This window comes from Gavialis gangeticus, unplaced genomic scaffold (genome assembly GCF_001723915.1).
Source record: "Gavialis gangeticus isolate Ggan-Ray unplaced genomic scaffold, GavGan_comp1, whole genome shotgun sequence".
Lineage (NCBI taxonomy): Eukaryota > Metazoa > Chordata > Crocodylia > Gavialidae > Gavialis > Gavialis gangeticus.
Window position 1 is genome coordinate 62,587,847 of NW_017728994.1, and position 13,312 is coordinate 62,601,158.

Genomic DNA, 13,312 nt, shown 5'->3' on the forward strand with positions numbered 1-13,312 from the left:
GGGGGGGGGGGGGGGGGGGGTTGCAGTTACATACTGTATGCTTTGAATAAAGGAGAGGGCCTACATATTTTATTTCATACATGCATACATATACATGTACACACACAAGTTTTATATATATTTTTTTCAAATTATCCTTACTTTTCAACATTTTCTCCTTATCCACTTGTGTTTAAATTCCTGTTTTTTCTTTAAAAAAAACTTTGTAAAAAAAAAATGAAAGAAATATTTAAAATGTTCAGTGCTCCAACCAATTTTGAGGAACTTCAACCATATTAATGATTTACTTGCAGGTTTTAAGCTCTGTGACAGTCTGTGTGTGGCCCCGTTTCCCCCCCCACCCCCCCAATTTATTAAGGGATGTTTTAGTTCATTATGCAGCAGTGGTGTGGAGGAGTTGGATTTTTTTTTTGCTTTCTTTATTTGAACCAGGAAGGGTTTATCTGGCTGTATTAGTCATTTTATTTGTATGCAGGTTTGTCCTAAATACAGACTCTGAACAAATAAACCTAATCTGGCAAGTAACTTTAAACTGAAACTGCGAAGCATTGATAGCCTACACTCTTGCTCCTATGCTGAAATATTCCTGTGAAACCTTTTTAGGGGGATCCCAGAATTTTCACCTTCATGACGTTATAGTGAAAAATGTCTAGCTCCCGATTTCTGTCTTCTTCCTTGCTTTGATGGTGTTCTTTTTAGATGCTAGAAGAAACTTAGATCCTTGCCTATCCAAATGTGAATTGAAACTAAAGACTCAACCCTTAAAATTACCTAGTTCTTTTTAAAACGTGCATCCGCTATTATTTCAAACTATAATAAAAGGCCCAGATATACAGAGGAACGAAGACCAATTTGAAGTATTTTGACTGAAACAAGACCTATGTAGCCTGTAGTCTTTGTGTTCAGGGTCCTGTCTCTTGGGGGTTTTGAATGATTAGAGGTTTGTTCCCATCTTTGAGCCTTTGTATTTACTAGAAAAACATTTTTCTAAAGGTTCTGAATTACAGAAAAATTCAAGGGTCTGATGAATTTCACATGGCCGCTTGGATCTCCCATGATTCATAGTAAGGACCAGAGATCACAAGGAGAAGAGGACTGGAGGCGAAGTTAAGAAGTTGGACAGATAAAATTATCAGACATGCAGATTATGAGAATTTGACACATCCACAATGGATAACTGTAGAAGAGATGCATCGCTGTCACCTTCCCCAGGTACTACAGAAGCCCTTCTGTAGACACGGTCTATGGATCTAGATCTTTGGGGGTGAAGAAAATGGACATTTGCAGTAAATCATTTCCAGTCCACTAACCCTGCAGTAAATCCCTGCTGAAGTTCAGGCTGTATAAAGCACCCTCATTAGTGGACTTCTCAATTGGTAGGAAGGTTCCCTGCAACCTACCTCTTTAGTGAAGCCTTACTACCATGGGTCTGTGCAAGTGCCAATGCAGGCACAGGCATAAGGATTCGAGGCTGATGACACTTACCACATAACACATGGAAAGATCTTGCATAAAGTTTCATATTGATTCATTATTGTGGGTATGAGATGGCATTTGCAATACTAGAAAATGTGCTGAAGGCCAAAAAGTGGGGGGCTATCTTGTAAAGGCTTGTCTGCACAGACAGTTATACTGGCATACAGTAACTATTTTTAGTCAAATTGTTGTGGCTTTTTTTTTTAATTGGTATATTTAGGCCAGGAAAAGCCTTAGGGTAGATCCAGTTACTAATCTAAAGAGCCTTATACCAATATAGCTAACTTTGCTCTGCTAAACCAGAACAAATCTTACCAGCATACGCACTCTTGTAGCATTCAATGTATGCCCATGTTGGAGGGCTACCACTTCACATAAAATCATCAACATTTTAAAGTGTAGACCAGGCCTTACTGCCATTAAATTTTACTATGCTATTTAGTTGGCTGGTTGTTGAGGCCATATGCTAATCAACGGCGATTTTTAAAAAACCATGGAACCAAGATGGATGCTTGTTGATACGTGTTAATTAAGTCCTTTTATACAAAAAATGCACCAGTGTCAACTGTTAACTCAAAATCATTTTGTGTTTTATAGATGACTTCATATGGAGCTTTTAATATTTCCACTTAGTTCAAGAAAAGGCACCACCTACAACTTGTTGCTTTGTTACTGAATTACTATTTAGTATGTTTTGGAGTGTTTACTATTTATTAGTATTTGGTAGTAGTGCCAGTTACTACTTTTTAATGCAATATTTGCATCCTTTTGTTTTTCTGGAAACTATTGCTAGTTTAAATTTTGTCTTGTTTCTATTGACTGGTACATTTTTCCCATTTAAGCGGTTGAAAAACCATTACAAGTCTGTTAATTTTGAGGGTTTTTTCCAACATAATATCTTGGTAGGTTAAAACATTTGTATACGAAAACATGGCAGAAGGAAGTAACTTGATTACATGTGACTCATTGGCAGAGAGAGAACAAGGGTCACATCAGCAAGATTGCATTTGTGTTTTTGCTAGCTATGCCTGCTTCCTGTCAGTGCAATACATATCACACTTTATCTTGCATAATAAAGTAAGCAAACATAGGTGGGCCAGAAGTTTGAGAGATGAAAGAGACAAAAAAAAGGAAAAAGAAGCTGGGATAAGAAAATGCTTCTAGTAATTTGCAATATTAATTAAAAGGATAATCCGGACCAGGAAAAGGAGGTGTAGTTGGATCACTCACTTTCCCTAAATTTGCTATTGGATGTATCCCCATTTCATTATACATGAGGCAGAGGGGGATAAAGTTGTGTGTTGCCAAAAGAACAATGGCCACATGAGTACTTGGACTGACGCATGTTTTAACTAATGACTGTTATCTGTCCCTTTACTTGAGCATGAAAAAGAATTGAAGCTATGAGGACTAACTAAATCCTTAATTTTCCACAGGATATGTTTATAATTATCATTACCCCTGGAGCTATAAATAAGTAAGCAAGAGAGCCTGAACTGTATTCCGGCAGTTTATCAATGTGGGCCTGGCTGGACTTATTAAAGTTTTCCCCTGAACTTTACCTCCAAGCGAAAATTTGGCATTAAAAAAAAAAAGAATTACCTTCTTTGCACTGTTGGTTTTGCATTTTTGATATGGGGTCGAGTTGTGGAGGAAGATTAGTCAAAGCTGAGTTTACTTTGCAGATACAGGCCATCCAGTGAGTTTGAAAGTGGAAATACTTTTTGGAGTGTTTATAGGTAAAGACTGCCCTTCACATTCAACTACTGGAAAGGAAAAAGTCTTCAAAGCTTCTCTTGGCTTTGCTGCATTGGGGGACTTAGGACCCACCCCCAAACCTAGTAGGCACTTAAGGGTTTGTTTGCTTTTTAAATCTTGCTATCATGGACTCCTCTGGTTATAGGTACTCTCTAGGAAAGGTTACCATGAGTGGATGTGGGATTTTGAAAAGGCGGATGCAGGAGCAGTTGACCAGCACTACTGGGGGAGGCTGCAGCCCTGTTCCCATCAGGGCAGGTAGTCTATGCCATAGGAGCAGCATCTGGGGACTCTATTCAGTCCCTCAAAGCAAGCAAATGGGCAAAAAAAGCCACTTCCTTCCTCTCTGAACCCCTTCCTTCTCCTCGTTGCTCAGCAGCACCTCCCATTTTCCCCCCTCCCTGCCCTCTCACTGCTGCTATCACTATCTCAGCCTGGGGGTGGAATGAGCTCCAGAGTTGCTCCTGCCCCACTCCAGCCAGGCTGCCTAGGGAGCAGGGTCAGCTAGGGACAGTGGCAGCATATGGGTTTCCCCTCCCCATGCCTGCTCCTAGGTTGGCAGTGAACACCCAGAGAGATCAGGCAGGGAGGATGGACCTACTGGCCACTGTCACTGCCTAGCTTAGTCTGGCCCCTATGCAGCCTTGGAGGGGGGCAGGGGTAGCTCTAGAGCTCCTTTTGGCCCTGGCTCAGTTGGGGACAGTGGTGGGGAAGGGAGAAGGGGAGAGGAGGGAATGAGCACAGAGGGAAAGGGAGGAGGCTGAGAACTGGTGGGGGGGGGCAGCAGTTCTTTATGTATATAAACTAGCAATAGTTTCCAGAAAAGCAAAAGGATGCAAATATTGCAATAAAAAGTAGTAACTGGCACTACTACCAAATACTCATAAATATATATTTCTTTTTTTTGGTATGGTCCCTGAAGCAAGTCTTTTCCCACAGCATGGTCTGAAAGGGGTGTGTGACCATGCCACTGGACTCCCTCTGGATCTGCCCCTAAAAGTTATTGTACTGCTTGAGGACACGTTATCTTTTGGGGAATCCCTGGCTGTCCTCCTGACTGGGTCTGCCTCTAACCCTTCCTTAGCATTGGTCCTTGGTATTGGCACTAGAGGAGAAGCCACCTTCCCCTTCTGCTATAAAACCTCCCTTTTGTGGCAGGGTAGGATGATCTGCACATGGAGAGAATGCTTCATGCACAGATCTAGGTGGGGTGATTTGCTCCGAAATATGTAGTGGCATCCAGAGTCCTCTTTCGTTCTGCTGCGAGGAACTCTCTCCTCGCAGGGAATGTGCAGAGCAGCTGCTGTAAACCGAGCGTGGCATTTAATGACTCAGCACTGAGCAGCAAGGTGTTTCTTCTGCGTGTGTTGGATCCTCAACTTTTCTGACTGCCAGGTTGCTAGGATCGAACGCTGTAGATGCAGGAGTAAATCTGTGATACAGAAGGAAAGGAGAATTGGAAAAGAGGAGCCAGCTATTTGATCTTGGGGCACGTCTCCATCTTCTTCTCTTCTCTTCCTCTCCGCTGAGTACATTCATGTACAGGAGCTGATCTTGCTTTTGGTATAAATCTGAAAAAATCAGTAGAACTTAAACTAATGTAAAGAATTACTTGTAGGCTCTGTAACTGTTTGGAGAAGCTAGTTGGAACTTATTTGAACACTTTCTGGACCTCACTGTCCCAAATGCCTTCAGTAGAGTTTCTTCTGATTTTAGTAGTATTAAAAAAGAGTTCAACATGAGCATCTCTCCACTTGCGACTGCATTTGTTCCCATTTTCTTTGTTATAACAGTAGAATGTATTCTCTGCAATTTCTAGAGCTTCCTGAATTTGAGTAATCTTTGTTTTAAAGAGGTGTAGGTGTTTGGGAGGATCTCTCAGTATTTATTTGGTAAATTAGATAATTGTCATCTTAGTGAATTAGTCTGCTCGCATATGGATATCCACATGAAACTACAAAACCCCTTCTTTTTTTTAAAATAACTTTTAATGTATCCACCCTAGTATTACATGTCCTCTTATTAAATTCCGTTCTTACTGAATAATGACATTACCCTCTGAGTGACAGAGGTGCTTGTTACATGATCTTACTTGGAGATACATCTGGAACTTGGCCCTTAACAGGACCTCAAAATAGAAAGGCCGTTGTAGGAAGAACTTTATTAGAGGACTTGTGAGGGGTATTGGTACAAATCACTTCCATCTCCTGTAGAAGTTTAGCATTGTATAATAAACGTATTTGGACACCGTGTATATTGTTCATTTCCCATGTTGGATTTCTTCCTATGGCAGTGGATTCATTCCTCGTTCTTAGCTGGAAGCAGATACATTCTCTAGCACTCCACATCAATAACACTCTTTAAATAGACAGTGGGAGGAACAATACTGATGAGCACTGGCCGTCTGTTAGTCTCTGGTTTCTTAGAGAATTTCTTTCCACTCTTAGCTGCTGCATGGGCTTTATTTGCAAGGGTGCTGACAGAATTGTTTCTGGTGTCTCAAACCTTGCTGTAAAACCCAAATCATGCTGTTGAAGTTGGAATTACACCAGCATAACGTGTGTGTGTGTGTGTGTGTGTGTGTGTGTCTTTTTAAATAAGACTCACTGGGTGTGCCTACACATGCAATTAATTCAAAGCAGTAAAATTGTACTTTGAGTTTATTACTGTGGGGTGCTGCATTTGAAGGTGTGCCTGGGACCATGGCATGTTGAGCCAGGTCAGAGCAACCCTGATGATAGCAGCAGAGCTGGGGGTTCACCCTGCCAGCTCAGCACTGCTCCGACCCAGCCAGCCCCTCCACAGCACGAGGGTGCTCCAGCGCAGGGCTAGCCGGCCCCAGCCAGCTGTTGGTGTCTACATATACACGGCTCTGCACTAAACTCTGGTGCAGTATTCACAAGTACTAACTTGCGGTGTTGTCTGTTAGTTTACTGTGCCATAATAGGTGCTGAGACGTTTACTGTGAAGCTGATTAAGCAACTCCGCAAAAAACATCTTGTATAGCTGTGCGTATTGTCAGGAAATGTGACATATGTTTAAGCTTAAGTCACTGTATCAAGGATACTAACTTAAAAAAAAATCTCTTGTTCAAGAGAGAGATCAGGATTTTTTTTATGGGCAGTGGTGTGGTGGATTTGTTCAGTGGCTGGTTTTTTTGTTTGTTTGTTTGTTTTTTTGTTCTGTCCTCCTGCTCCCCTTCCCCCATTGGAACAACTGCTTGGTTAGACTTAAAGGAGCTTTTGAATGCAGTACATTCTTCAGGTCTGAGGAAAAGGCAGACCCAGCCGGTACAACCATGATAAATAATTTGTTCAGCCTTTTTTTTTCTTTTCATGCTGCATGCAGTTCTGGATGATTTAGTTCTTATTCTTTTTTTGGAAACGTAATGGGAACAGAGGAGATTAAGCTCAGATATACAAAATTCCATTGCTTTGAAGGATGAGTGCTAGGGTTACTCATTCTTATAAGATGCATGGAGCCTAACTTCTGAATCCTAACTTTTTAAAAAAATTTTTAGGAAGGCCAGTCATCAGCAAACGGTCCATCTCGCGACAGCCCAAGGCAGCCACAAGCGAGAGAAGGAAGCATGGGATACCCAAAACTTCGTGCTGGCTACATCCCTATTCCGGTCATCCACGAAGGCGCTGAGAACAGACAGCAGTACACGTATTATACCGCTCCTCAACCTGCCACGCAACGATTCAAGGCAGAAACTTCTCCTACCACAGTGCGGTCGCAATCACCCTTAAGGGGGGCTTACGTCTGCTCGGAGTCCCCTGCTTGGGGACCAGTTGAACCTGGTCAGACAGATAAACAATGTGGACAGACAACAGCAGCTGCGACAGCCCCGGTTCCAGCCTCACATGGGCCTGAGGTCAGTTGTCGGTATTGCTGGGGTGTTTTGCATTGGAGCCTTTGCCACGCTTACGAGCTCAATGTCATTATGGCTCAGAAGTTCAAACTTACCACAAATTGCATTTTTTTTCCCCAGTACTTTCAAAGTATCTAAGTGGAAAATTACATTCATTAATGATTCTGCTGGCAGTCTTCAGCATTAAAGGCTTTTAACTTTCTCTGGCTTTACAAGGTCTCATTCTCAAATGAGTCGCATGTAGATTGTTCTCCTACTTCACTGGCTGATTTTCAGTGGAATTACTTGTGATTTATTTTTTTAATACCAGTGTAAGTGACAGCATAGTTGACCCTCTGGTGTCCTGTGCTATAGATATGGAAAAATAGAAAGTTAAAAATTGAAAGTAATAAATAGGATCTCTTTAGAAGCAACCATACTGCATGTTTGTCAGCACTATTTTGCAATCTGATGTTTCACAGGCTTTAATTTTATACTTAAAGCTTTTTGTTTTTAGAGAATTCACCTTAAAAGTGAATTGCTGAAAACTTGTGTTTTGTGGGGGTTTCTCTCTCTCCTTTTGATAGATTTGTAACAAAATCAGTAATGGCAAAGATTTAAATGCTCTGCTTGCTTTGCATGTCAGAAATACTAGATTTTGGTTTTGTATCTTGCTGGAGAACTGGAAGTGAGATAATGTGATCACATGGACTAAATCTAAGCATTGAGGGGTGGTTTTCCAGCCCTAGATTAAATAAGGAATGGATACTGAATTTGAGGTCCTATCCATACTACAGCTTTCAACCAAGCTGGTTGTCAAAGTGGCAGGGTTCACACCGAGCAAGATTTGTGCCCATAAATGACGTGGCTAAAACTGTGTCTCGGCTAACAGCGTTTAGTACCTGACTAAGCTGGTAATATTTTTATAGCTGGTTTAGCACACTGTTAAGCAACGTGGCTCAGAACTTGTCCAGGATTGTGCAACTTGGCAGAATGGTGGAGAAGTGCTGTTGACACTGCTCTCTTGCACTTCCTCCATGTGCTCTTCTTCCCAAGACATAATGAGCACTCCAGAGAAGGTGACTGCCTGTAAACCTAGTGTAGACAAGGCCTTGTTTTCCTAAAATATCCCTCCAATGTAGTGACTCTAGTGCTTGTGATACTGGGATTTGTAGTGTAAACAGAAGCCGCACCAGCATTGTATTACTTAAACTCTGAAAAGGATTTCGACAGCGATGGCTGAATGAAATGCTAGCACCAGGAATATGATGCCATTGCTAACGCTGGTGAAACTGCAGGCACAAGAAGCTGCAGGGAAAAAGAGAGTAGTGTATACAGTCTAGCCCTAACTACCTACATCGTCACAGGTGAAAGAACCGGGATGAGTCTATTTAAATCCCTGTGACTGTGTGAGGGGGCAGCAGTGGGGAAAGAGGAATGGGGCTTTTTCCTTTTTTAGTTGCTTAGCGCTGCCCCAAATTTACCAGGTTGAGACGAGCAAAAGAACAGAGTTGAGAGCAGGGGTGGGCAAAATGTGGCCTGTGGGCTGGATGCAGGCCACCAGGCCATTCTATCCAGCTTGCGGGGCTCCTAAAAAAATTAGAAAATTAATATTTAGTTGCCCCTGGCTGCCTGTCATGCAGCCGTTGATGGCTTGCAAAATGCAGTAAGCAGCCCTCCGCCTGAAATAATTGCCCACCCTGGTTTAGAGTCTGATAAAATATCTCCTCCCTCCTCTGACACTTGGAAATGCTACAGCTCAGGTTTCTACCTATTATAATGATTGTCCCACACTTGGGTAGTTTATCCACTGGGTCCCCAAACAAACACATCAAGTTGGCCAGGATTAGATGTTTCTGATGTGCAAACAATCGGATTCCATCCCTCACGTTGGTTTGTGTGTGTTTGGGAACCGTGAATATCGCAAAACAATTAATGTAACAATACTTTCTGTTTTAACAGCAACCTCAGTCTCCTTCAAATTCTGAATTGCCACCAGTTTCTCCCCAGTCATCTGGCAGACCCAATGCAGGAAGCCATCAGCTCCCTCGAGGTTATATTCCAATCCCTGTGATCCATGAAGAAAATATCCTCAGGCAACAACCACAAGTCTACCATCAAGCACAGAAGACGCACTACCCTGCTCAGCAAAGCGATTACCAAATCCACCAACCAGTGTATCACAAAATTCAGGCTGATGAGTGGGAGCCCAAGACGACACGGGCACAGTCTCCATTCAGAGTGTCTCAGAAAGGCTCATCAAGTCGTGACAGTTCACCAGCCAGAGTTACTGCTCAGATACAGCCCACAACTCCTATCAGAGTACAGACTGTTGTGGACAGACCACAGGTAGGCAGACTAGTCAGAAATGTGCCTTTTTAAATTTGGGGGCGTATAGTAGTTGTTTTGCTTGGCACATCCTAAGTTAAACACTTGGATCATACTAGTGATAGAGATATGCCCGAAACCTAATTCCAGCACTGAGTTCTCAGCTCCAGTAAATCCAGTTTACTTTACCTGAAATCTAGATTTTAATATATTTTAAGAGTTACCATGTTACCAAGGGGATTCTGTTCACATCTAATGTAGCACTTCCCCACAAGATGCATGAAAAACTGAAATTTAGAGCCAAAGCAAAGAGAGAGAACTTGGGGTACACCAAACCAACTGATTTTGGCATCCAGAACAGGATTCTCATCTTGTTTTACCAGCAGAAATTAAAGTAATTGCAGTGAAGTCTGTCTAGCATAAGTGGTTTGTGTGGGTTTTTAAAGCGTATGTAATGGGAGAATCAGGTTCAGGAGGTTGCTAGAAAAATTGCAGCTTTGCTTCATTAATGTCTTTTGTTGTAGCACCAAGTGAAGAAAATTATTGGTGCTTTATCATAATGAAAAAAGATTAAAAATACTTAAATATTTAAGTGTTTTTTCATCTAAATTTAGGAACAATGTGTTCAATTCTGTGACTAATTGATTTTGAGATTAATTTTCCATAATGGAGCACCAGTGTGTGCTTTCCTAGACAAGCACCTCTGAAATGGAAACCTTTGGAATAAGGAGTAATACAGCTACTTTACATTTACCAATTTCAGACGCTTAGCTCCCTAGTCAATTTGGCATAATACCTGACTGTAAAATGGATATTACAAGGCACCTATAAGTTAACTGAGTGCCTTCAGGTTACGCGGCAAATCGGTTACAGACCCAGAACCAAAACTCAGCTGTGACTGACACTACAAGGCTACAACCCTTTGCTAGATTGCAGCTTGGGGACATGGTATTAGTTATATATAAGAGAGACAAAGGGAGGACTACATTTTGGTTTAAGGTAAAACATCCTCATGGGATGGTAAACTGTAACAACTTCATTTATTAAAGCTTTTTTTGGTTAGTTGTAGGAATGTTTTAATCGTGAAATGAGTCTAGAAGAATCCTGAATTGTTTTCGAAACATTGTTTTAAAAGGTACGGGAAACTGGATTTTATGAGAGACTTGACTAAAAACAGCTAAAACCTGGCACAAGACCATGGATTAGTCTTCAGTTTTATAAGTTTGATGAGAGGAATAGGTTCTACCACATTCTCTTTCTACCTTTTGATATACTCCAACTCTGTGCCAAACTGGGCATGGGCTCAGGTCCAGATTTCCCAGAAGGGAGAGGGGGATGCTACACTGGTCTGTGGGAATCTGCATCTGAGCCCACTGTACTTACTGGGCCAGTTCCAGGTTATAAAATCTGCTTTCCAGTTTTCTAGTCCTCCCAAAGGATCAGCTTTTCAGTTGTTAAACTTTGGGAATAGTCTGTGATTGGTAAAGACTATGTTTACAAACCTGAACAGTGCTGATACTAGTGTCCTGTAAGAAGCTGGTTTTGACGCAAGTTTTTTTTTTGTTTGTTTGTTTGTTTGTTTGTTTTTGTTTTTTTTAAGCAGCAGTTAACTTTGGTATGATGGAAAAGATTTTAAGGTCCTGGTTTTCAACAGCAACTAATGACTTCAGGTGCTACCACCTCAGAGACATTTTAAAAGGGCTCGTGTCACTGGTGATGCGTCGGGGGTGCACGCGGGTGCATGTGCACCCCCTGAGACTGACTCTGCACCCCTGGAAGGACCAGCCACAAAACCGGAAGTGCCGGTGGAAGTGTGCTTCCGGTTTTGCTGCTGGTGGTTCTGGTCGGTGATCTGGTGGCCCCTCCCAAACTGGGAAGCACCAGTCACCCATGGCTCATGTTTCAGAAGGGAAGTGTTTGGCACTTTAAGGCAGGGGCGGGCAATTTTTTTGGGCAGAGGGCCACTTTACTGAGTTTTGGCAAGCCATCAAGGGCTGCATGACAGGCAGCCAGGGGCAGATAAATATTAATTTTCTACATTTTTTAGGGGCCCTGCAGGCTGGATAGAATGGCCTGGCGGGCCACATCCAGCCCCCGTGCTGCATTTTGCCCACCCCTCTTTTAAGTTGTCTGAGATTGGAGATGCAAAATTGCAAGGTCCTTTTGAAAAAATTGAGCTTTGGGATTGCAATTTCTCTAAAAAAAACAAAACAAAACAAAACAAAAAAACTAAGAGTTGTTGTTTTCATGTCTCCAAAAACCAAACAAATCCTTGTCTTCCTGTTCAGGCTTCTCCACAGCAAATCGCACCTCAAGAAACCTCACCAAGACCGCCTCCTGAGAGCAGAGCTGAAAACAAAGCAAGCCCAGTTCCACCGTCTGGAGTTGGGGCACCATCATCTTATATCCCTGTGCAGGTTGTTCACAAAGAGCCAGATGCTAAACCACCTCCACAGAAACCTTTACCCGTGCCAGAGAAAGATGATAAAAAGATTTCCTGTCCTCCTAAGAGTGCACCTCCAGAGGAGAGGCCTGCTCCTGAAGAGACGCCAGCACCAAAGACCATGGAAGAAGTGGAAGAGCCACAGAAGCATCCTGGGGTTTTGAAAGTGGAGGCAATTCTAGATAAAGTACAGTTGCTTGAGCAGGCAGTGGATTCCTTTGAAGGCAAGAAAAATGACAAAAAATATTTGATGATTGAAGAATATTTGACCAAAGAGTTGCTAGCCCTAGATTCCGTGGACCCCGAGGGTCGTGCAGATGTGCGCCAAGCTAGGAGAGATGGTGTAAGGAAGGTCCAGAATATTTTGGAAAGACTTGAACAAAAAGCAGAAGATGTCCCAGAACCAGATGAAGCTGATGGACTTCAACCATTCTTTCCAGGGAATGATAAACCACCACAGGAAATCATGGGGATTAATCCTGTGATGGATAAAAGCAAGGGAGATGCAGGTAAACAAGTTGCCAGAGAGGAAATCAAAATGGAAACACATCAGCCTGAAACTAAGGAAGAAGTATTTACCAATCTTGCCAGCACCACAAACCCATCTAATAACCCAACTGAACCATAGCTACATGCAAAATTATAAAGCTCTCGGACTTTTAACTCGAAGTGTGTTTAAGTGAATTTTTAAGTTGCATGCATTTCAGGAGCTTTTTATCAACTGGTTTTTAATCAACATAGCAGCTTGGGACACAGTAAACACTTGGGTAGCTGAACAAGGGGGCTATAAAAAAAAAAAAAAAAAGAAATGCATTTATCCTATATTCTTACACAATAGAAAGAGACATGTTTCAGGCCCTGTACATCAGTCACTTCTGTGCCATCTGAGTGCAAAAAACCCTCAGGGTTAATATTGATGCATGTTGTATTGAAATGTTTCTTTTGCAGGTGATTTTTGTAAAATCAATGCCCTGCGGACTTAGAATCCCAAATCCTTCTATAAATGTAGCCACTCTAACAAGAATATTTTATTTTTAATGTTCACAATTGGGCACTTTAAGTAATGATATAAAGACAATGTGTAAGAAATGGTAGGGATATTTATGTGTGTAGGACTTCAATGCTATATTTTAAAAGGGAAATAAAATAATATAGAAACCTAACTTAGTCTTGTGGTTTATCAGCTAGAAAGCTGAGTGTATTTGGAATTTTTCTGCTCTTTCTAGAAATAGGAATGTCTTTAATGCCCTGTTATAGTTTAGATAACGTTTGGTCATCTGTGAGTTCTGAGCAGGACTACGGTTAGCTCTGAGTCCATTCATATAACTTCCCGTTTTTTGCAACAGGATAAGAAGTATTTGGTTTTGCATTTGATTTTTAGTGATACTTTTCCATTTCATCATCCACTTTTCTACCCTTTCTCCTCCCCTCCCCTCCCCTCTTCCATCCCCAAT

The 13,312-nt window shown here is 41.8% G+C and overlaps 1 protein-coding gene across 1 annotated transcript in view; it reads left to right on the plus strand.

Moving 5' to 3' along the window:
- Nucleotides 1-13,019, plus strand: part of BAG3 (BCL2 associated athanogene 3) — a 21,798-nt gene extending 8,779 nt beyond the window's left edge. Inside the window, exons 2-4 of the mRNA XM_019502915.1 lie at nucleotides 6,755-7,111; nucleotides 9,050-9,436; nucleotides 11,704-13,019. Coding sequence (XP_019358460.1) covers nucleotides 6,755-7,111; nucleotides 9,050-9,436; nucleotides 11,704-12,486 — 1,527 coding nt within the window. The 3' untranslated portion in view covers nucleotides 12,487-13,019. The remainder of the gene's footprint in view (nucleotides 1-6,754; nucleotides 7,112-9,049; nucleotides 9,437-11,703) is intronic.
- Nucleotides 13,020-13,312: the final 293 nt, after the last annotated feature.